Source organism: Delphinapterus leucas, chromosome 20, assembly GCF_059928025.1.
Source record: "Delphinapterus leucas isolate spDelLeu-1000000601 "Yukka" chromosome 20, BTC_Dleu_Yukka2, whole genome shotgun sequence".
In the NCBI taxonomy this organism is placed as follows: Eukaryota; Metazoa; Chordata; class Mammalia; order Artiodactyla; family Monodontidae; genus Delphinapterus; species Delphinapterus leucas.
This window is the reverse complement of record NC_143148.1, coordinates 16,820,217-16,838,531: the sequence shown is the minus strand read 5'-3', so window position 1 is coordinate 16,838,531 and position 18,315 is coordinate 16,820,217. Positions and strand designations below refer to the sequence as shown.

At 42.9% G+C, this 18,315-nt stretch overlaps 1 protein-coding gene across 1 annotated transcript in view; it reads right to left on the bottom strand.

The window, feature by feature from the left end:
* Positions 1-10,643, bottom strand: part of ZNF599 (zinc finger protein 599) — a 65,843-nt gene extending 55,200 nt beyond the window's left edge. Inside the window, exons 1-3 of the mRNA XM_089902932.1 lie at positions 10,168-10,643; positions 8,121-8,247; positions 6,047-6,142 (exon numbers count right to left, since the gene is read on the bottom strand). Coding sequence (XP_089759058.1) covers positions 6,047-6,142; positions 8,121-8,247; positions 10,168-10,185 — 241 coding nt within the window. The 5' untranslated portion in view covers positions 10,186-10,643. The remainder of the gene's footprint in view (positions 1-6,046; positions 6,143-8,120; positions 8,248-10,167) is intronic.
* Between the last annotated feature and the right edge of the window lie 7,672 nt (positions 10,644-18,315).

Below are 18,315 nucleotides of genomic sequence, written 5' to 3'. Positions count from 1 at the left end.
CATCAACGTCAGATGTGAGTGAAATTGCAGCTTGCCCTTCTCCTATTGCTGATGATCCTTCAGCTCTACCATCTCCCACCTCCTCCAGTCAGTAACTCTTCTTGCCAGTTCACTCTATGCCAGCTCCTGTATACCAGCTGTTGTACTACACTACTGTACTTTTCAAGGTACTGTACTGTAAGATTAAAACTGTTTCATTTTTTGTTTTTTATGTATTATTTGTGTGAGAAGTCTTGTAAACCTATTACAGTACAGTGCTATACAGCTAATTGTGTTAGTTGGGTACCTAGGCTAACTTTGTTGGACTTACAAACAAATTGGACTTATGAACGTGCTCTTGGAACAGAACTTGGTCATATGTAGGGGGCTTGACTGTATTCAATAAATGAATGTAGAAAAATTATTTGCCACAATGGAAGAAAATGAAATTGTATTTCTATCTTGTACAAAACAAAAAATTAATTCCAGACTGATTAAGACTTAACTGTTAGAAGCTAAAGATTAAAAACTTTTAACAAATAGTGAAAATGGCTATCTTTTAGATCTTGGGGAAAAGGAAGATTTCATAAACATACAGAAGCATTCTTTATAAAAGACTAATCAATCTGACTAAACTAAATATAATTTTTAAAAAGGTAAACAAAGAAAGATGGCTATATTAACATCAGGACTATATTAACAGACTGCAGAGCAAAGAAAATGGGACAATGAGGGACATTATATAATGATAAAAAGATTAATCCACCAGGAAGACGTAACAATCCTAAATCTGTATGTACCAAATATAAGAGCCTCAAAATATACAAACCAAAAACTGCATTGAAAGGAGAAACAGACAAAACTACAATGACAGCTGGGGACTTCAACACTCCACACCCAAAATGAAAACTGAACGTATTATGAACTGATATTTCACAGATGTATATTGGCCAATCAGCATATGAAGAGATAACTCAAATTTCTTAGATATGAGGGAAGGGCAAATTAAGACTACAGTGAGAGACCATTTTATATTCACCTGATTGAAAAAACTTATCAAGTGTTAGAGAGGGTATGGATCCATGGACTTGTTCATACAAGGCAGGTGAAGTGTAAGTGGGTATAAATAACCATTTTAGAAAACAACAGGGCATCATCTAGTAAAGTTCTCCTTTTGCTTAACTTATAATCCCCAAATTCTAGTCCTAGGAATATTACTAAGAGAAATTCCCACACATGTTTGTGAGAACACATGCATGTGAATTTTCATGGCTGTATTGTCTGTGGGTACAAAAAATTAGAAACAAGAAAATTCCCATGAAAATGGATGAATGCATTGTGTTATACTCATATAAATGACCACAGAAGAAAAAAATGAGTAAACTATAGCTTCATGCATCATGAATCTTAGTAATGTACTGTTAAATGAAAAGTACAAATCCTATACAACAACATAAATGGATACTTTTTATAGTATTCAAATAAAAAAGCAAAACATACACAAGTACAATGAACAATCTTTATTTTTTTGAGAATGTCAGTTGTTTTTTATTTTTTTTTTTTGCGGTACGCGGGCCTCTCACTGTTGTGGCCTCTCCCATTGCAGAGCACAGGCTCTGGACGTGCAGGCTCAGTGGCCGTGGCTCACGGGCCCAGCCGCTCTGCGGCATGTGGGATCTTCCTGGACCGGGGCACGAACCCGTGTCCCCTGCATCGGCAGGCAGACTCTCAACCACTGCGCCACCAGGGAAGCCCGAGAATGTCAGTTTTTAATGGCATTATAAAAATGATATGTACAATACATACCTAAAATTTAAATTGTGGTAAAATATACGTAACCTAAAATTTACCATTTTGAAACCATCTTAAAAAGTAATGGATAGAATAATTAGATGAAGTGGACAAATTCCTTAAAAGACTCAAATTACCAAAACTGATACAAGAAAAAACAGAATATCTGAATAGCCCTGTATTTACTCAAAAAACAAATTTTGGTATGGACTGAATGTTTGTGTTCCACCAAAATTCATGTGTTGAAGCCCTAACCTCCAATGTGTATTTGGAGATAGGGACTTTACAGAAGTAATTAAGGTTAAATGAGGTCATAAGGGTAGGGACCTGAGAGGATTGGTATCCTTATAAGATAAGATACACCAAGGGACTTCCCTGGTGGTCCAGCGGTTAAGACTCCTCACTCCCAATGCAGGGGGCCCAGGTTCGATCCCTAGTCAGGGAACTAGATCTCGCATGCTACAACAAAAGATCCCTCATGTCATAACTAAAGATCCCTCATGCTGTAACTAAAGATCCTGCACGCCACAACTAAAGATTCTGCATGCCACAACTAAAAGATTCCCACGTGCCGGAACTAAAGATCCCGCATGCTGCAACGAAGATCCTGCACGCGGCAACGAAGATCCCGCGTGCCGCAACTAAGACCCAACACAGCCAAATAAATAAATAAATAAATATTTAAAAAAAAAAAAAAAAAAAAAAAAGAAGAGACACCAGAGAACTCTCCTTCTCTTCCCCACCACCCCCAGCACCACACACCACACCTAGGAAAGGCCATTGTCTCTTTGTCTTCATATAAGAACACTAATCCCATCATGGGTGCTCCATCCTCATGACCTCATCTAAACCCAATCACCTCCCAAAGGCCCCACATCTTAATTTCATCACATTGGGGTGTTAGAGATTCAACATACAAATTTTGGGAGGACACAGACATTCAGTTCATAACAAGGTTACATGAGAAAATGTAAATCAATCATCACAGTGCATGGCAAGTGTTCTGTAAATTTTAGACCACTGTCTCCTATCATTATCACAGTTGTTGCATTTGTCCATCAGAATGTCAACAATAACCTGTAAGAACATTTTTAGTACTGTGGTGCTGAGAAATACCCCTACTCAAAGAGTAAAGGGGCAGATACCACCTGCTTACTAGTATCTGAAGCAATGAGGACTCTTACACGTGGCCGGTGGGAATGTGAAACAGTGCAGTCACTTTGAAACTGATTGATGGCTTCTTTTAAAGCTAATCATGTAACTACACCATGATCCAGCCAGTCCACTCGTATGTATACTCCCAACAGAAATGCATGCTTATAGCCAACAAAAAATATGATCAAGAATATTCACAGCAGCATTCTTCATAATATTCCAAAAATGGAGAACAGCCAAATGTCCATCAACAGGAAAACAGGTATATATATAATCTATTAATTCATTGAGATATTGCACAGCGAGAAACTAACTCCAAATATATGCAACCACATGGGTAAATTCCAAAGTCATAATGATTATCAAAAGAAGACAGAGATAGCAATATTGTGTACTGTGGAGTTCCATTTATAAACCTTCAAAACTAATCTATGGTGACAGAGTCTAAACACTGGTTACTTTTGTAGAAGGGGATATTAATAAGGAGAGAAGTACAAAAAGCCTGAGAGGTGCTGGAAATACTATATTTCTTATCCTGTGTGGTGGATACTCTGGCTTATATATATGTAAAATTTCATGATGATGAACTTTAAGATTTGTACATTCACTATGTGTAAATTACCCCTCAGTACAAAAATTACAGAAAATAGTAAAGGGGAGGTCTGTGTAGATGTCTCTTCTGAGAATGAGAAAAGTCCTCGAAGAAGCTTGGTAGTTCAGCTGAAATAGAGTCAACAACTTTTGGAGGGCACTGGAGAGCCAAGAGCATTTTTTAAAAAAAATGTTTCCCTCAAGTGTCAGAAACTTGACCACGTTTTTTATGTTGAGTAGAGAGAAGACGGAGATATACAAGAGGTAGGAAATAAATGAAGATGCACATTCCCTGATACAGTGGACAGACTCATGTATGGTTCCCCATAACCCCTGCCTCATGGTGTTCCCACAGTTTTGATACCCTCTGCCTGAATCCTAGTAGGACCTTGATTTACTTCTAAAGAATAGAATATAACAAAGGTGACAGAATGTAAGATGTAAGAGATAAAGTATATGTGTAAGATCTCTCTTGCTGGAGTCTCTCACACCATTACTTGATTTGAAGAAGTAAGCTGACATGTTGCAAGCGGCCTACGATTGCAGCTTTGCAGAGGACCCAGCTAAGCTGTGCCTGCATTTCTGGTCCACAGATGAGAGATAATACATGAGTGATATTTTAATATTAAATAATGAGTGATTTTTAATATTGCTATATAGCAACAGATAACTAATACACCTGAGAAGGTAAGTGAAGGTATGACCTAGATGCTGCTTGGGGAATTAGCCACGGCTGGGGATGAGAACTCTTCTGAGAGGTGAGAAGGAACCCACAGGGATAAATCAGTAAGGGTTAGAAGGCAAGAAAAACAAGTGAATGGCCTTTATTTTCAAAATGAACTAGGTCATATGCTGAGATCTCAGTGGCTAGGGAGGTGGTGATATTTGGAATAAGGTGTGAGTAGACGGGGAAGTGGATGTAAGACATAAAGCTGATCAGAGGCACAGAGCAGATATGGGGGGGACCAGTTAGGAATCTGTTAGCATCATGCAGGCAAAAGATGATTATAGCCTGGACTAGGGTGATAGTGCTGGAACTGATGGAATTGGTGGAGACGATGGATTCAGGAGAAACGTATGATGAAATATGATCAAGATTCAGGGATGGCTGGATATTGGGAATGATGAAAATGGAGGTGTTGAGGGGTTGTTCAAGTTTGTTTTTGGCTTTCTCAACTTAGTGAATGGCAAGGCCATGAATTGAAATGGGGAGACGAGAGGAATGGGCAAGATCATGAGGTCCTTTTTAGGCATGATGGGTGTGAAGTGCCTGTGAAACATTCAAGTGAAGATGGAGAACTGCGGGAAGGGGTGAAGGCTTGAGACAGACTCAGCAGGGCTGAGGAGGCGCTGGCCAGAGATACTCACTGGCTGGCTGAGCAGCCTGAAGGAACCCTAGTGGGGAGAGATCATGAATCTGCGTCAGTGCTATCCACACACTTGAAGTGGAGCTGACAAAGGCAAGTGTCCCCTTGAGGTTTTACAAGACAGGAGGGTAGGAAGATGACAAGGCTAGGGACTGCTTCTGAACATCTCATTTACAAATGGAAGGATGGATGCATGCAGGGATGTATAGATAAATAAATGATTGGATGCAGGTAGAAAAGAGTGGGAATGCAAAATATAGTTGGAGGTAGTAATCTGCAGAAAAAGAAAGGACTGTCTTTTCTGAATCTGGAAGGAAGTTTGAGATATCATTGTTCTCTATTCATTATGAGTAATAATATATGAATATTACTAGTAGGTAAATTTATTAAGCCACTAACTTTGGGTCAGGCAATGTCCTAATAAGCAGTTTCAAGTTATCTAATTACGTTCCCAAACAATACAGTGATACAGAAACTATTATTACTCTATCTTTTTCTAATATAAGCTAAGTTTAGCAAACTGAGTATATGTTCATCATATCCCTGGTATTTTGTCCTTGGGCACAAGGCTAAACCACACTTCTATGATAAAACATGTAGCCTAATGCCCAGTTCTTGTCAATGGAATGTGAATGGAAGTGACTATGTATGCAAGTGGATATGACTACTCCCCTTCTCTCCTGTTCCTCTTGGCCAGCTGGATGATGCCAGGGCCACCTTACAGCCACATACTGACAAAAGAATACACCTGGGTCCCTGAATAGATAGGTCGTACAGAGCTCCCCTGCTGACCCACATTATACCATGGCACAAATGAGAAACAGTCTTAACCAGTTGACCCACCAAGATTTTGGAGTTATCTCTTATAGCAGGTAGCACCAACTCAGCCTTGAGTTGATATCAAAGGCACAGGGAGATCATGCAACTTCCCCAGGGTCATGAGGCTAGTAAGTGGCCAAGTTTACAGCCCATCTCTTACCCAGTGTACCACATTTCAACCCTAGTAAAGGCAAAGTGTGTGATGGGATTGGGAAGACAGAGGAAACACAGTTCAAAGTGCTCCATGACCACCTAAGACCCCAGGAAGGCTGCAAAAAGAAACTGCCCATGGAATTTCAGACACAGTCATTCCCTGGTAGTCTGCCAGCTGCCATGCCACCCACCTGTACAGGTGCTTCTGGAGAGGCCTCTCTTCACTGTCCTTAGTTCTTGCCCATGCTCCAGTAGGTGAATCAGCTCTGGTTTGGGAACAGGATGCCCTGTGCATGGAGAAATAAATGGGGCATGGGTATATAGGTAAAGACAAAAGGAAAACTCTCAAGTATACTGGAGTGTACACCTTTAACACACCACCATGAAACCCCAGAAAGGGGATGACTCCTTCCAGAAGGTTTTCCCTAATTAAATCAATAAGATTCAACCTTCCCATGCATCAGAACTACTTAGACATGCCTGGTTCTAAACACAGAACAAATTAAACCAAATCTCTGGGCATAAAAAACTGAGCTCTGGTTGTTTTCAAAGCTCCCCAGGTGATTCTGGTGCCCAAGGATGGCTAAAAACACTAGACTAACTCAACTGACAGTCAGTTATCTGAGGTAGGCCATGACCTAAATTGCTACCCATTCTTAAGAAAAAGCCTTCAATCCAGGTTGGGAAGACAGGGCTGAATGTGGGGACCTGCTGCCTTACTTGCTGCTGCACCATCCTGTGGCCACTTCAAGGATGCTGGCCTGATGATCTGGGCCAAGGAGAGAAAGCAGACAAACAGAGACAACTGGGTTGGTAGATACCAACCCAGGAGCCAGCACCACCTCAGGGCTTCTCATTAGGTGAAGTAATAAACTTTTTTCAGGGTGAAACCTGTATGAGGTGGTTTTCTGGTACATGCAGCCAAATATATTTTGCCAAATTTGAAGGCTAAGGGACAGGAGGACTCTGGAGAGAAGTCAATGACTTAGAAACCAGGACCACAGAAACTCTGATTAGAAAATCCTGTACTGCAAGCCAGAGTGCACCCAGCTGTCACTGAGCAAATGTTCACTGATGTCTGCCATGCGCCTGGCACCAAGTTCAGTGATGGGGCCGTGGAAAAGGAGAACCAGATATTCCTTCGCCTCTGTTGGACCTGAGCTCCCTGACCCCTCAGGGACTTGGCTCGTGTTGGTCCCTCCACCTGGAATACTATTCCCCAGATGTCTCCTTTCAACAACTAATCACAATTGTCATAAAATAACACTGGATTTACTTCACTGATGACTGACCTCCTGGGAGAGACTATGTGGACACAAGGCTAGGAGAGCCCTGTCAGAGGTAACCATTTCTGGATAAAGTGGACATTTAAGGTTTAGGTGGGAGAACACTTGGGATGTATTAATTTATTATATATAACAAATGCACGTGTGGCACTTGCTATGTTCCCAGTTCTATTCCAAGCACTTTAAAGATACTAGTTCACTGGGGCTAAGTGGAAGGTTACTATAAAAATATGATAAAACAAAAATAATCATGGTCCCAGCAAGCTCATGCTGCCGACTCAAGTCTGTGAGTCCTGCGACTGTTCTTTCTGCTGAAGGGGAAATCAGCCAACAGCCATGTGAACGCTGAAGACTCAGCACTAAGCCCAGACTCTCTCAACAACAGTCAAGAGGCAGTAAAGAAGGGAAAAAGAAATAGCCTTCTCAGATGCCCATCAATGCCATTTGAAAATATGTCTGTGTACTCTCTAAAATTAACTCCCATAGCCTCAGAGAAGCAAGGCACAGGCCTTAGGACATAAGGGACGACTGTGCAGGTACCAGGGGTCAAAGAACTCTTTTAGCTGAGATTGTGTTGCTTGGAAAGATACCAGTAGCACTGATGACAAATAGCTTCCTGTCTGTCTAATTCACCATGTTCTTGGAGAACGTCCCATTAACCACAGGTCCTGTTAACTGGGCTCTGAGGACATTTGACCCAATCAAGCTGAATTCCAGATCATGGGAATCTGGAATAAGAATGTCAGATTGAGGTCAGCTTATATTGGACACTTGGGTAAAAGTGTTGAGAAGAACTGCATTTGTTGTACAACAATCCTTGATGCAGAAAAGGAAACCAAGCAAGAGGAGGTTAGATAAGAACATGCTGGGGCTGGAGGGAGAAGGGAAGGCAGGTTCCTCAGGTCTTCTCAACCAGCCATGCTTGGAGAGAGAGAGTGGAATGAAAGAGGCTGTGGGTACCACACAGGTGAGGCCTTACCCAGTGAGACCAGGAGGCCACAAGTCTCCAGCATCACCTCCTGGTATAAGGTCCTCTGGGCCAGGTCCAGATGTCTCCATTCCTCCCCAGTGAAGGTTACGGCCACATCTTCAAATGATACCAATTCCTGGAAAGTCAAACAGAAGTGGTGGGGTGCCTGTATGAGTCTACTGCTTGGTTAGTGGCAAAAGTCCAGAGAGACCCAAGGCCTGAATCACTGAGTATCTCCTGAGAACCAAGGTCTGTGCTGGGCTCAGGAGGGAGGTAGATGGTGCCTTTGACAGAATACAAAGGTGCAGGAGAGGAAAGCCACCTATATGGGAATCCACTGGAGAGTGACACAAAACAGTGGTAATCTTGTGTGGACTGTGAGTCCATTACTGTAATTCAAGTAATGATAACACAGCAGCAGCTGAGCCTCACTGGTCTGCACTGTTTGCCTGCACCTAAGGGCTTTACATGCTGTGTTAAAGCAACTAAAAGACTCTAGGTCTGGAGCTAGACTTCCTGGGGCTTAAATCCAGCCTTTTGATGCTAATTTCTTTGAGCCTCAATTTCCACATTACCAACTTCACCATGTTGTGGGAATTTAAGTGAAAATGTTCATAAAGCAAACACTGCAGTGCCCAGCACATGTCAGTGCTCAGTGTGTATTTGTGAATTTCATTAATCCTCCTGCAGCCCATGGGGTAAACACCATCACTGTCTCCATTTCACACTCAGCAAATGGGGACTCAAAGTCAAGCTGCCCAGAGTCATATGTCTAATGAGAAGGGGCAAGATTTGAAACCAGGTCCCTCTGGATCAGGCACGGTGGGGGGAGTTAGATTTAAGTATGATGGGAGCCCCAGACGGTTGAATCTTTCATTCATCAACTGCTTACTGAACACCTGGTACAGGCCCAGCACTCTTCTAAGCCTGGGAATAAAGCAGAGAACAGGACTCTCACTCTTGTCAAGGAACGATCCTTGACAAGAAACTAAATAAATGATCAAGATAAAGTCATATGGCCCTGAGGGCTCCGAAAAAAACCCCAAAAGTGAGTGAGATGACTACAAAGATTATGGGAGATTTTATGATACGGGAGACTTTAGATGGGGCAACTGGGGAAGACCTCTCTGAGTGGATGTGGAACAAGGCTGGAATGAAGTTAGGGAGCAAGTCAGGTGAGGAAAAATGGGTAAATAAGAGAAGTTCTGAAGGTGATCTGAGCTATGATGAGAGCAAACAAGGTGGCATGCTGAAGAATAACTTAAGGCCTGTCCATGTGTTTACATGCCTTGAGACACAACATTCCTATGCACTGTCATTAAGGAATACTGTAATGGATTCACTTTTCAAATATAAGTAAATGTGCTAGGAAAATGGGTTCAGTGCCATAAGTGGCAAGCCAACTTCACTTGTGGTACCCAGATGGCATCTGCAAAGATAAATTCAGTGACTGGCTTGTCTTCTGGTCTGTCCAGGGAACTTCTACTCCTATTAGCGGAGCAGCAATTCCAAAAACGCTGCTCCCACCTCACGTCTGCTCTAGAGGCTCTCTCATCCCAGTCTCCCAGCTTTCAGCTGGGTTGAGGCCCGAGGCAGGGAGGCCTGAGGGTCAGACTCCATCTGGGTGTGAGACTAAGATAATAGCAGGACCAGGAGAGTCCCTCTCTGGAAACCACATCGAGAGTGATGCTCTCTGGGTCCTGCTGAGCACTGAAGGACACACGTCACACGCATATCCTCTCCAGTTCCCTCAACCGAAAGAGAAAAATAGTTAATAGTCCAATTTTAGACCCGAGGGAATGGAGGCCAATCGACAAGCTCAAGGTTAGAGCCAGAAATGGGTGCCTCTCCACACCTGAACCCCTGGCCCGGATTCAGAAGCCTGGGTTGGAAGTGATTAGCACTGTCGTTCCCACACCCCATTCTCACTGGACCTCCAGATCCGAGAGTATTAAGAGGGAAAGGCAAAAGTTCCCGAGATTCCCTATATCATAGCGAGTGGAACTGTGCTGACAGCGACCCCAGCGCACATGGGCCTGCGGAACCCTCCACTCACCAGCTCCGGCGCCGCCATGGGGCCCAGTGGGCAGAGCGGGACGACGAGAGGCGGCGACAAAAGCCGGTCCAGCGGGCTCAGCCGACTCCTCAGACCAGCCCTGGGCGGGAGCAGCTGGGACCTGAGTGTCCGCGGTGTGGGATGCGCACAAGGCCCCGGGAGCCGCCTCCGGGACCTGCGGAGACCGAAAGCTGGGGCCGAGCTCGGAGAGTGCTCGGCTGGCAACCCGCTCGAGGGGGGGCGGGTCACGGCTCATACAAAAGCGTAGAGGTGGGTCCCATTCTCCTCGCAGTCCTTTGCTCGGTCTTGAAGACCTTTTTCTGAGAAGCCGCCAATGCCCAGTGCTCCAGCCAGAAAGGCCAGTAAGGACATACCGGCCACTTCCAAACGACGTCCTAAGACCCGACGCCAGAAGCTCCGCCCAAGCTGCAGCAGGGAATACCGGCCTCCGCCATCCTTCATTGACTCACCTGCCGCCGCCGACGTTCGAGGCACTGCCTTGTGGGTAACGTAATTTCTGACTGCATCCGGTGAGCTGGGGAGCTCACTTCCTGTTTTCTGTGAAAACTGTACCCTGAGGTTCCAAAGAGGGGGCGTGGCCTCGTTTCTTCTTAAAGGCACGCAGATTTCCTCGTCCCTTCAGGCAATGCCCCGCCCTTAAAGGTCTGTAACACGTGACCCATGCCTTGACCTTCCGCACTGTACTCCTGCCCCAGCGTTTCACCTCTCTGAGCCAGGATTTACAATGAAAAATGAAGATTATTCTTTAAGATAGTAATTTAAAGTGTTCCCCTAATCCGTGGTTTCCAACCCACAGACCACATCAGCATTACCTGGGAATTTGTTAACAAATACAAGGCCTCAGATCCCACTTCAGACATACTGAATCATGTACTCTTGGGTGGGGCCCGCATACCTGTGCCTAAGCCCTCCAGGGGATTTTAATGGTCCAACACAGTTAAGAACCGGACTCTTTAAATTCCAGTGAATGAGACAAAACTATCTACTTCCTGGGAGATAACTAAAAAGTGCTTAGCACTAGGCCTAACATAATGATAAGTACTTCAGAGCTTTTGCTGTCATTTTATTATTATTTTATATTAGTATTATTGGCAATGTCTTCACAAGGATCTGGCATACACTGCTGTGAGAATAAGTCTGATATACTTCTTTGCAGAGTCATTGGTGATATTTGTCAAAACAGGAAATATATTGACTCTCTGGCTCAACAAGAAGCCTCCTAAGTAGTGTTTAAGACTTTTACATAATACAGTGTTGTATCATTTGGCTCACGTCATTTTGGGTTTTTTTTAATGGTCCATGCAGCAGAGTTTCATAATATAGGTAAATCTATTTCCCAAGGGATACTTCCTTACAGGCCACATGATTCAAAATTTAGCATCACCAGGAGTAATTGCCTGCAGGCCTAAGTGAAGAGTAAAGTTGACATGGTTTCTAGTTTGTTGGTTAAGATGACGTTATTTTTCATCTTTAATTCATAGGAACCAGGACCTCACCCTTCCAGCCCTCAGGGCAGCCAGGCACAAATGAATGGTCGTGAGACAGCCAAGTCTAACACTCAGGGTCTCAGGGTCACCAAGTCTTGTTCTCATCAAGGGACTGTCAACCCATCCCCCAAATTTAGAGTCCACAAGAAGATGGCAGTAAATCCTGGGGGTTGTGAGAAGTGAAAGCATTAAGTCCAAAGAGGCATTCCGAGGATGGAGCAGAAATGAGAAAACATAATGATGACAGCTTCACAATCACTTCTGCCCATATTCCATTACCCACAACTCATTCACATGGTCCCCAAATGGATTGATGACCACCCAGCCATTTTCTAGCACAATCCTTTAATTTGGTCATCAGGTGTCCTTTTTATTATTTATTCTCTACATTCCACACTCTCACTTACTCCTTAATGTGACAAACCAAAACCCTGTCCTGTCTCTGACCTCATCTAAATTTTAGAATCTCAGAGTGATGTGTCATATTACGCATCTGGTCCAGATTTTGTTCGTCTAAGATCAGGAAGCTCAAAACAAAGCTAAATGTGGCTTCTACCCAGACCTGATGTGCAACTGCCAATCAAAGACATGATGGAAGGACATAAACTACTGGGAAAAATACCCCTGCCAGCTGAAATTTCTATGCACAGCAAAGTACCTTCCAAGAACAGTGTGAAATAAGACCATTTAAGGCCAAAAATGTGAAATTAATGGAAAAATAACCCTCACAAAATGACAATCTAAAGATCATGTTTAAGGTCAAAGTAAAGTGATTCCAGTTGAAAATTCTGCAATGATAAAAGGAATAAGTATACAAGAAAGGTGTGTTTGTGCATTTATACAACCACTCATTAGCTATATGAAATCATTATATTTCGAGTTAGAAAGATGAACTTACCATATATATCCTCAATAACACATAATTTAATATGGGGAAATTGTTCTAAATCCATTATATTGTCCAAATGGAAGTAATTTATAAATCTATACTTTAATATGTTAAAGATGTAAATAGATGGAAAGATATTTTGTGTTAATGAGTTGGAAGACAACACAGTAAGGATGTCAAATCTCCCCAGACTGATAAATAGGTTTAATATAATTCCTATCAAACTAACAGACAGGGCAGGGTAAACAATTTATAATTCAACTAGTTTGAATAATTTCAATGGGCTCTAAGTTATAGGTGTGGTAGCTGGTTGCCTGGTACCTGGCCCTGGAATGATTAAGGCAGAGGAATATTGCTTCCTGGGGCACACAGGCAGATAGAGGAGGTAGAGCTCTGGATTGATTAGTTTGCATGTTCTGGGCTGAGTCCTTTGCTATCCTCAAGAATTGGCTAGCCCTGGGAGGGGTAGTCTCTCCCCAGTCAGAGCTGCCCCTTCTAGGGCTAGCCAATTCCTTTTTTTTTTTTTTTTTCGGTATGCGGGCCTCTCACTGTTGTGGCCTCTCCCGTTGCGGAGCACAGGCTCCGGACGCGCAGGCTCAGCGGCCATGGCTCACGGGCCTAGCCGCTCTGAGGCATGGGGGATCTTCCCAGACCGGGGCACGAACCCGTGTCCCCTGCATCAGCAGGTGGACTCTCAACCACTGCGCCACCAGGGAAGCCCTAGGGCTAGCCAGTTCTTAAGGGCAGCCATACCTCCTGAATATACATTGTTTACCCTGCTCTGTCTTGCCTTTCTCATGGAAACCCCAATAGTCTGTGGCCTAAACCTATTTGCTCTTGCTTCTGTTTTCTGACCAAAATCTCCTGTGGCCCTGCATGGCATGCCATTCCTCTTGTTTCCAGGGGAACTGAGTGACATTATAGGCTCCTTTCAGTGGCATTGAGAGAGAGAGAGGAGAGGGAGAGAGAGGAGGAGAGACTATAAAGGGATAAAGGGATATCATGAGGGAGATTTTCATGGAGATAGAATGGTTCTGTATCTTGATTGCAGTGGTGGTTAAACAATTCTTCACGCGATGCAATTATGTAGTATTACATGTACACATATTGTATGAGGGTTAAATTCCTGGTTTTGATGTTCTAATAATTACCTAAGAGGTAACAATTGGGGAGAAACTGAGTGAAGGGTAACATGACTTCTCTACTATCTTTATGACTTATTTTGAATCTATAATTATTTCAAAAACAGATCATGTCACTATCCTACTGAAAACCTCCTATGGACTCCCAGAGCACTTAACATAAAATCCAAATTTCTCATCATGACCTATGAAGACTTATGCCCCAGCCCGCTGTGCCCTGTATCTCACTGCCTTGCACTTTCTTCCTTCAGCCACATTGGCTTCACTTGCTTTCTTCACTAGACCAAGCTCTTTTCAGCCCAGGGGTTTTGGCACATGCTAGTTCCTTTATCAGGAATGCTGTTCCCCACCTTTGAACCTGGTGAGACTATTCCATCCTGCAGGGGACTGCATGGTGTCAGCTTCTGTTTACTCTGCTGTCCATCCTGAAGTTTGTACCTTAATGTCCATTGTCTCTCTTTTACCAACGAGAACACTGAGAAGTGATATTAGCAGGAAATGACAGATCAATATCCCTTACGAATATATCAATAGATACAAAAATCTTCAACAAAATATTAGAAAACCAAATCCAACATCATTTAAAAATTTATAAAGGGTTATACACCACAACCAAGTGGATTTATCCCAGGAATGCAAGAGTGGTTCAATATAAGAATATCAAGTGGGGACTTCCCTGGTGGCGCAGTGGTTAAGAATCTGCCTGCCAATGCAGGGGATATGGGTTCAAGCCCTGGTACGGGGAGATCCCACATGCTGTGGAGCAACTAAGCCCGTGCACCACAACTACTGAGCCTGTGCTCTAGAGCCCATGAGCCACAACTACTGAGCCCATGCGCTGCAACTACTGAAGCCTGAATGCCTAGAGCCGGTGATCCACAACAAGAGAAGCCACTGCAATGAGAAGCCTGTGCACCGCAACAAAGAGTAGCCCCTGCTCGCTGCAACTAGAGAAAGTCCGCGTGCAGCAATGAAGACCCAATGCAGCCAAAAATAAATAAAATAACGTTAAAAAAAGAAAAAATAAAATCAATAGACCACATTAATAAACAGAAAAAGACATGATAATCTCAATTGACAAAGAAAATGCATTTGATAAAGTCCAACACCTTTTTATAATAACAATAATAGTAATAAACACTCAGAAAACTAGAGATAGAGGAAAAATTTCTCAATGTGATAAGTGGTATTTACAAGAAAGCCACTGTTAAAATTATACTCGATAGTGAAAGACTGAAAGCTTTCTCCCCAAGATTAGGAACAAGACAAGGATTCCTGCTTTTACCACTATCATTCAACAATGTACTAGAAGTTTTAGCCAGAAATTAGGTAAGAAAAAGAAACAAAAAGCATTAAATTTGGAAAGGAAAAAGTAAAACTACCTCTATGCACAGGTGACATGATTCTAAATATTGAAAGTCTCATAGAATCTACCAGAAAAACTACATGTATTCAGAAAAGTTGCAGGGTACAATATCAACATGCAAAAATCAGTACATTATTGGTGGGAATGTAAAATGGGTCAGCTGCTGTGGAAAAAGAGTTTGGTGGTTCCTCAAAAAGTTAAGCATAGAACTACCACATGGCATATGATTCCATGGCTAGGTATACACCTCAGAGAATTGAAAACAAGTACTTCAACAAATACTTTCACACAGTGTTAATAGCAGCACTATTCACAATAGCCAAAAGGTGGAAATAATTGAAATTTCTGTCAATGGATGGATAAACAATGTGTGCTATAAACATACAATAGAATGTTATTCAGCTATAAAAAGGAATGACACAAGGAATTATACAATGTGGATGAACCTGGAAAACTATGAAAGATTTATAGAAAAATAGAGAAAATGGTGAAGCCTAGATAAAGAATTCTTAGACATGATTGCACAGGACAGAAGGGAAAAAACTGATAAATGAGACTTTATCAATTTTAAAGATATTTGTTCTGTGAAAGTATTTTGAACTGAATGGAAATGAAGACACAACATATCAAAATTTGTGGGAGGCAGCTAAAAGAGTATTTAAAGGGAAATGTATCACGTTAAACACATTTTAGAAAGGAAACGTCTTCAATCATGGAACTCAGTTTCCACATTAAGAAATTAGAAAAATAAGAGAAACCAGGAAAAGGATATAATAAAGATCAAAATGGAAACCAGTGAAACAAAGAAACAAAACTAGAGAAAATCATTGAAACTAAAAGCCTTAAGATATGTAAAATTGATAAACCTCTAGCCAAATTTTATCAAGAAATAGAGAATACACAAATTATGAAATCAAGAATGAGAGAGTGAACAGACATCACCACAGATTCTATGGATATTAAATGTTAATGTGGGAATATTGTGAACTTCTTTTATGGCATTAATTGAAAAACTTAAATGAAATGGACAATTTCCTTTAAAGACACAAACCATGAAAGCTCATTTAACTTATTTAGCCCTATATCTATTATAGAAATTAAATTTCTATTTAGAAACATTCCCACAAGGCAAATTGCAGGCTTAAATGGCTTCACTGTGAATTCTACCAAACACTTAAGGAAGAAGTAATAATTCTACACAAACTCTTCTAAAAAGTGGAAGAGTAGGGAATGTTTAACCAATATATTCTGTGAACTTAGCATTCTGTTGATACCACAACCAGACTAAGGCATTACAAGAAAAATGCAGACCAACATTCCTTATGAACATCCATGCAGAAATCCCAATAAGATTTTAGCAAATCAAATCCAGCAATATATGAAAAGGATTGTGCATCAAGACAGAGAGGAGTTTATTTCGGAAATGTAAGGTTTGCTTTTCCACTTTCACTGCACTCATAGCTCAACTCTTCATTGTCAACTCTTTGATGAGCAATGAGAGTGGAGGTCCGTCTAAAGAATTCCCCACAGTACGCCACTCATAAGGCCTTTCTCCAATATGGATTCTCTGGTGCTGACCAAGTGTGAAATTGTAGCTGAAGGTTTCTCCAAATTCACTTCACTTGTAATGCCTTTGCACAGTGGGAAAGGCCACTGCACACTTGATGCTCCTGTGAGGTTTCTCCCCTTCCTGGTCATTCCCTGGTGAGTTACCTGACACTGGAGAAAGCCTGATGTGACCAAGCAGTCCTTCCCAACCTCCCTGCATCTGAAAGGTTTCTCTGATGTGTCAGCTCTTTACAAAGGAGCCCCTTCCCTCCTCCCAAAATTCTGATGGACTTCTTGACATTCTGCTGCATCTGTTGCCACACGAGTGTGTGGTCTCTGCCCTGGGCGTATGGCTTGGTATCCAGCCAGGTGCAAAATGTTTTTCAAGAGTAGACCATGCATGTCACAGGGGTAGGTCTTCTGAGTGGAAGGACCTAACTGAGTGGGATTCCTAACATGCGACACTCCTACTATGCTCAGAAGGGGACCCCTCACCCTCCACTCCGTGCCAGAACACTGAAAGCTGAGACATGCTGGATAAATTATTGTTAACCTTTGTGGGAAGAAACAGCCCATCACAAACATATGACCCAGGAACGAGGGCATGGGACTGTTGGGAAGATGAAGGTGTTGAGGTCAGGGTAAGGAAGGCATGCTGTGCACCAGTAAGCCTCTAAAGGTTACAGAATCTAGGGGCAGCCTTAAGAGTGCCACATACTCACCAAAGCCAAGAATACAAGGATGGGACACGGAACTGGATGGAGAGGCAGGGTTCTCAGGTTACTTCTCTGTAAACACTTTTTAGCAAGGCCTTGGCTGCCGGTAACACACGAACCCTGTGCAGAACCAGGCCCCAGGAAAATCTGATTACAGCTGAGTTGCTGGTGTCCAGGGGCTATTAACGGAAATGTGCACAAGTCACAACACATTAATCATAGGCCAAGTTGGAGAGCCCTGAGGAGTAGCGGAGAGGGTGAGATGTGGAGACTGCAGGGGGATGGGGAGTGCAGCCAGGGACCCACAGTCAGAGTAGAAATAACAAGTGGTCACGTTTCAAGAATAGGGAGGGAATGGTGTAGAGGAGGTATGGCCATTAGCTTTGGAACACAATAGTGAACAGGAGACATGTCGCTGGTGTGATTTGAACCTAGTCCTGACGTCATGCCATCCCCCAGCTCCCACTCAGCAAGGCCGGACCACCTTGAGCACCTCTTGCCACAGTTGCAGTAATGTTTGCTCTGCTCAGGCACATAGGGCTCTTCCTTCAACTCCAGTTGGGGACTTAGAAGATGAGAGTCCTAATGGAAAGATATGGTAGGTAAAGTTGCCCAGGTGAACTACTCTACCATAGACTACAGGAAAGAAAACCTAAATGAAACAAAATAAAACAAACAAACCCCTCTGAGGAATGTCTGGCAGGAATAATCCAGTGGTCCCAGACAGATAGTGCCTATGTCAGTGTCTATAATTCCTGGCACAGCCAGAACCCAGGAAATGTCAGCTGAAGGGGGCGGCAGAACCCAAATCACAGAACTGTCCCAGAACTGGACAACCATCTAAGGAGGGACTGGCTAAGCCAGATGGGATCCACCGGGCTGACCTCAAGATGAATGACTCTCGCCCCTCAGCTGCAGGGCTTCAGGGTGGCAGTTGTTGGGGCTGATAGAGGACTATACTGCCTAGAGCAGTGCATAC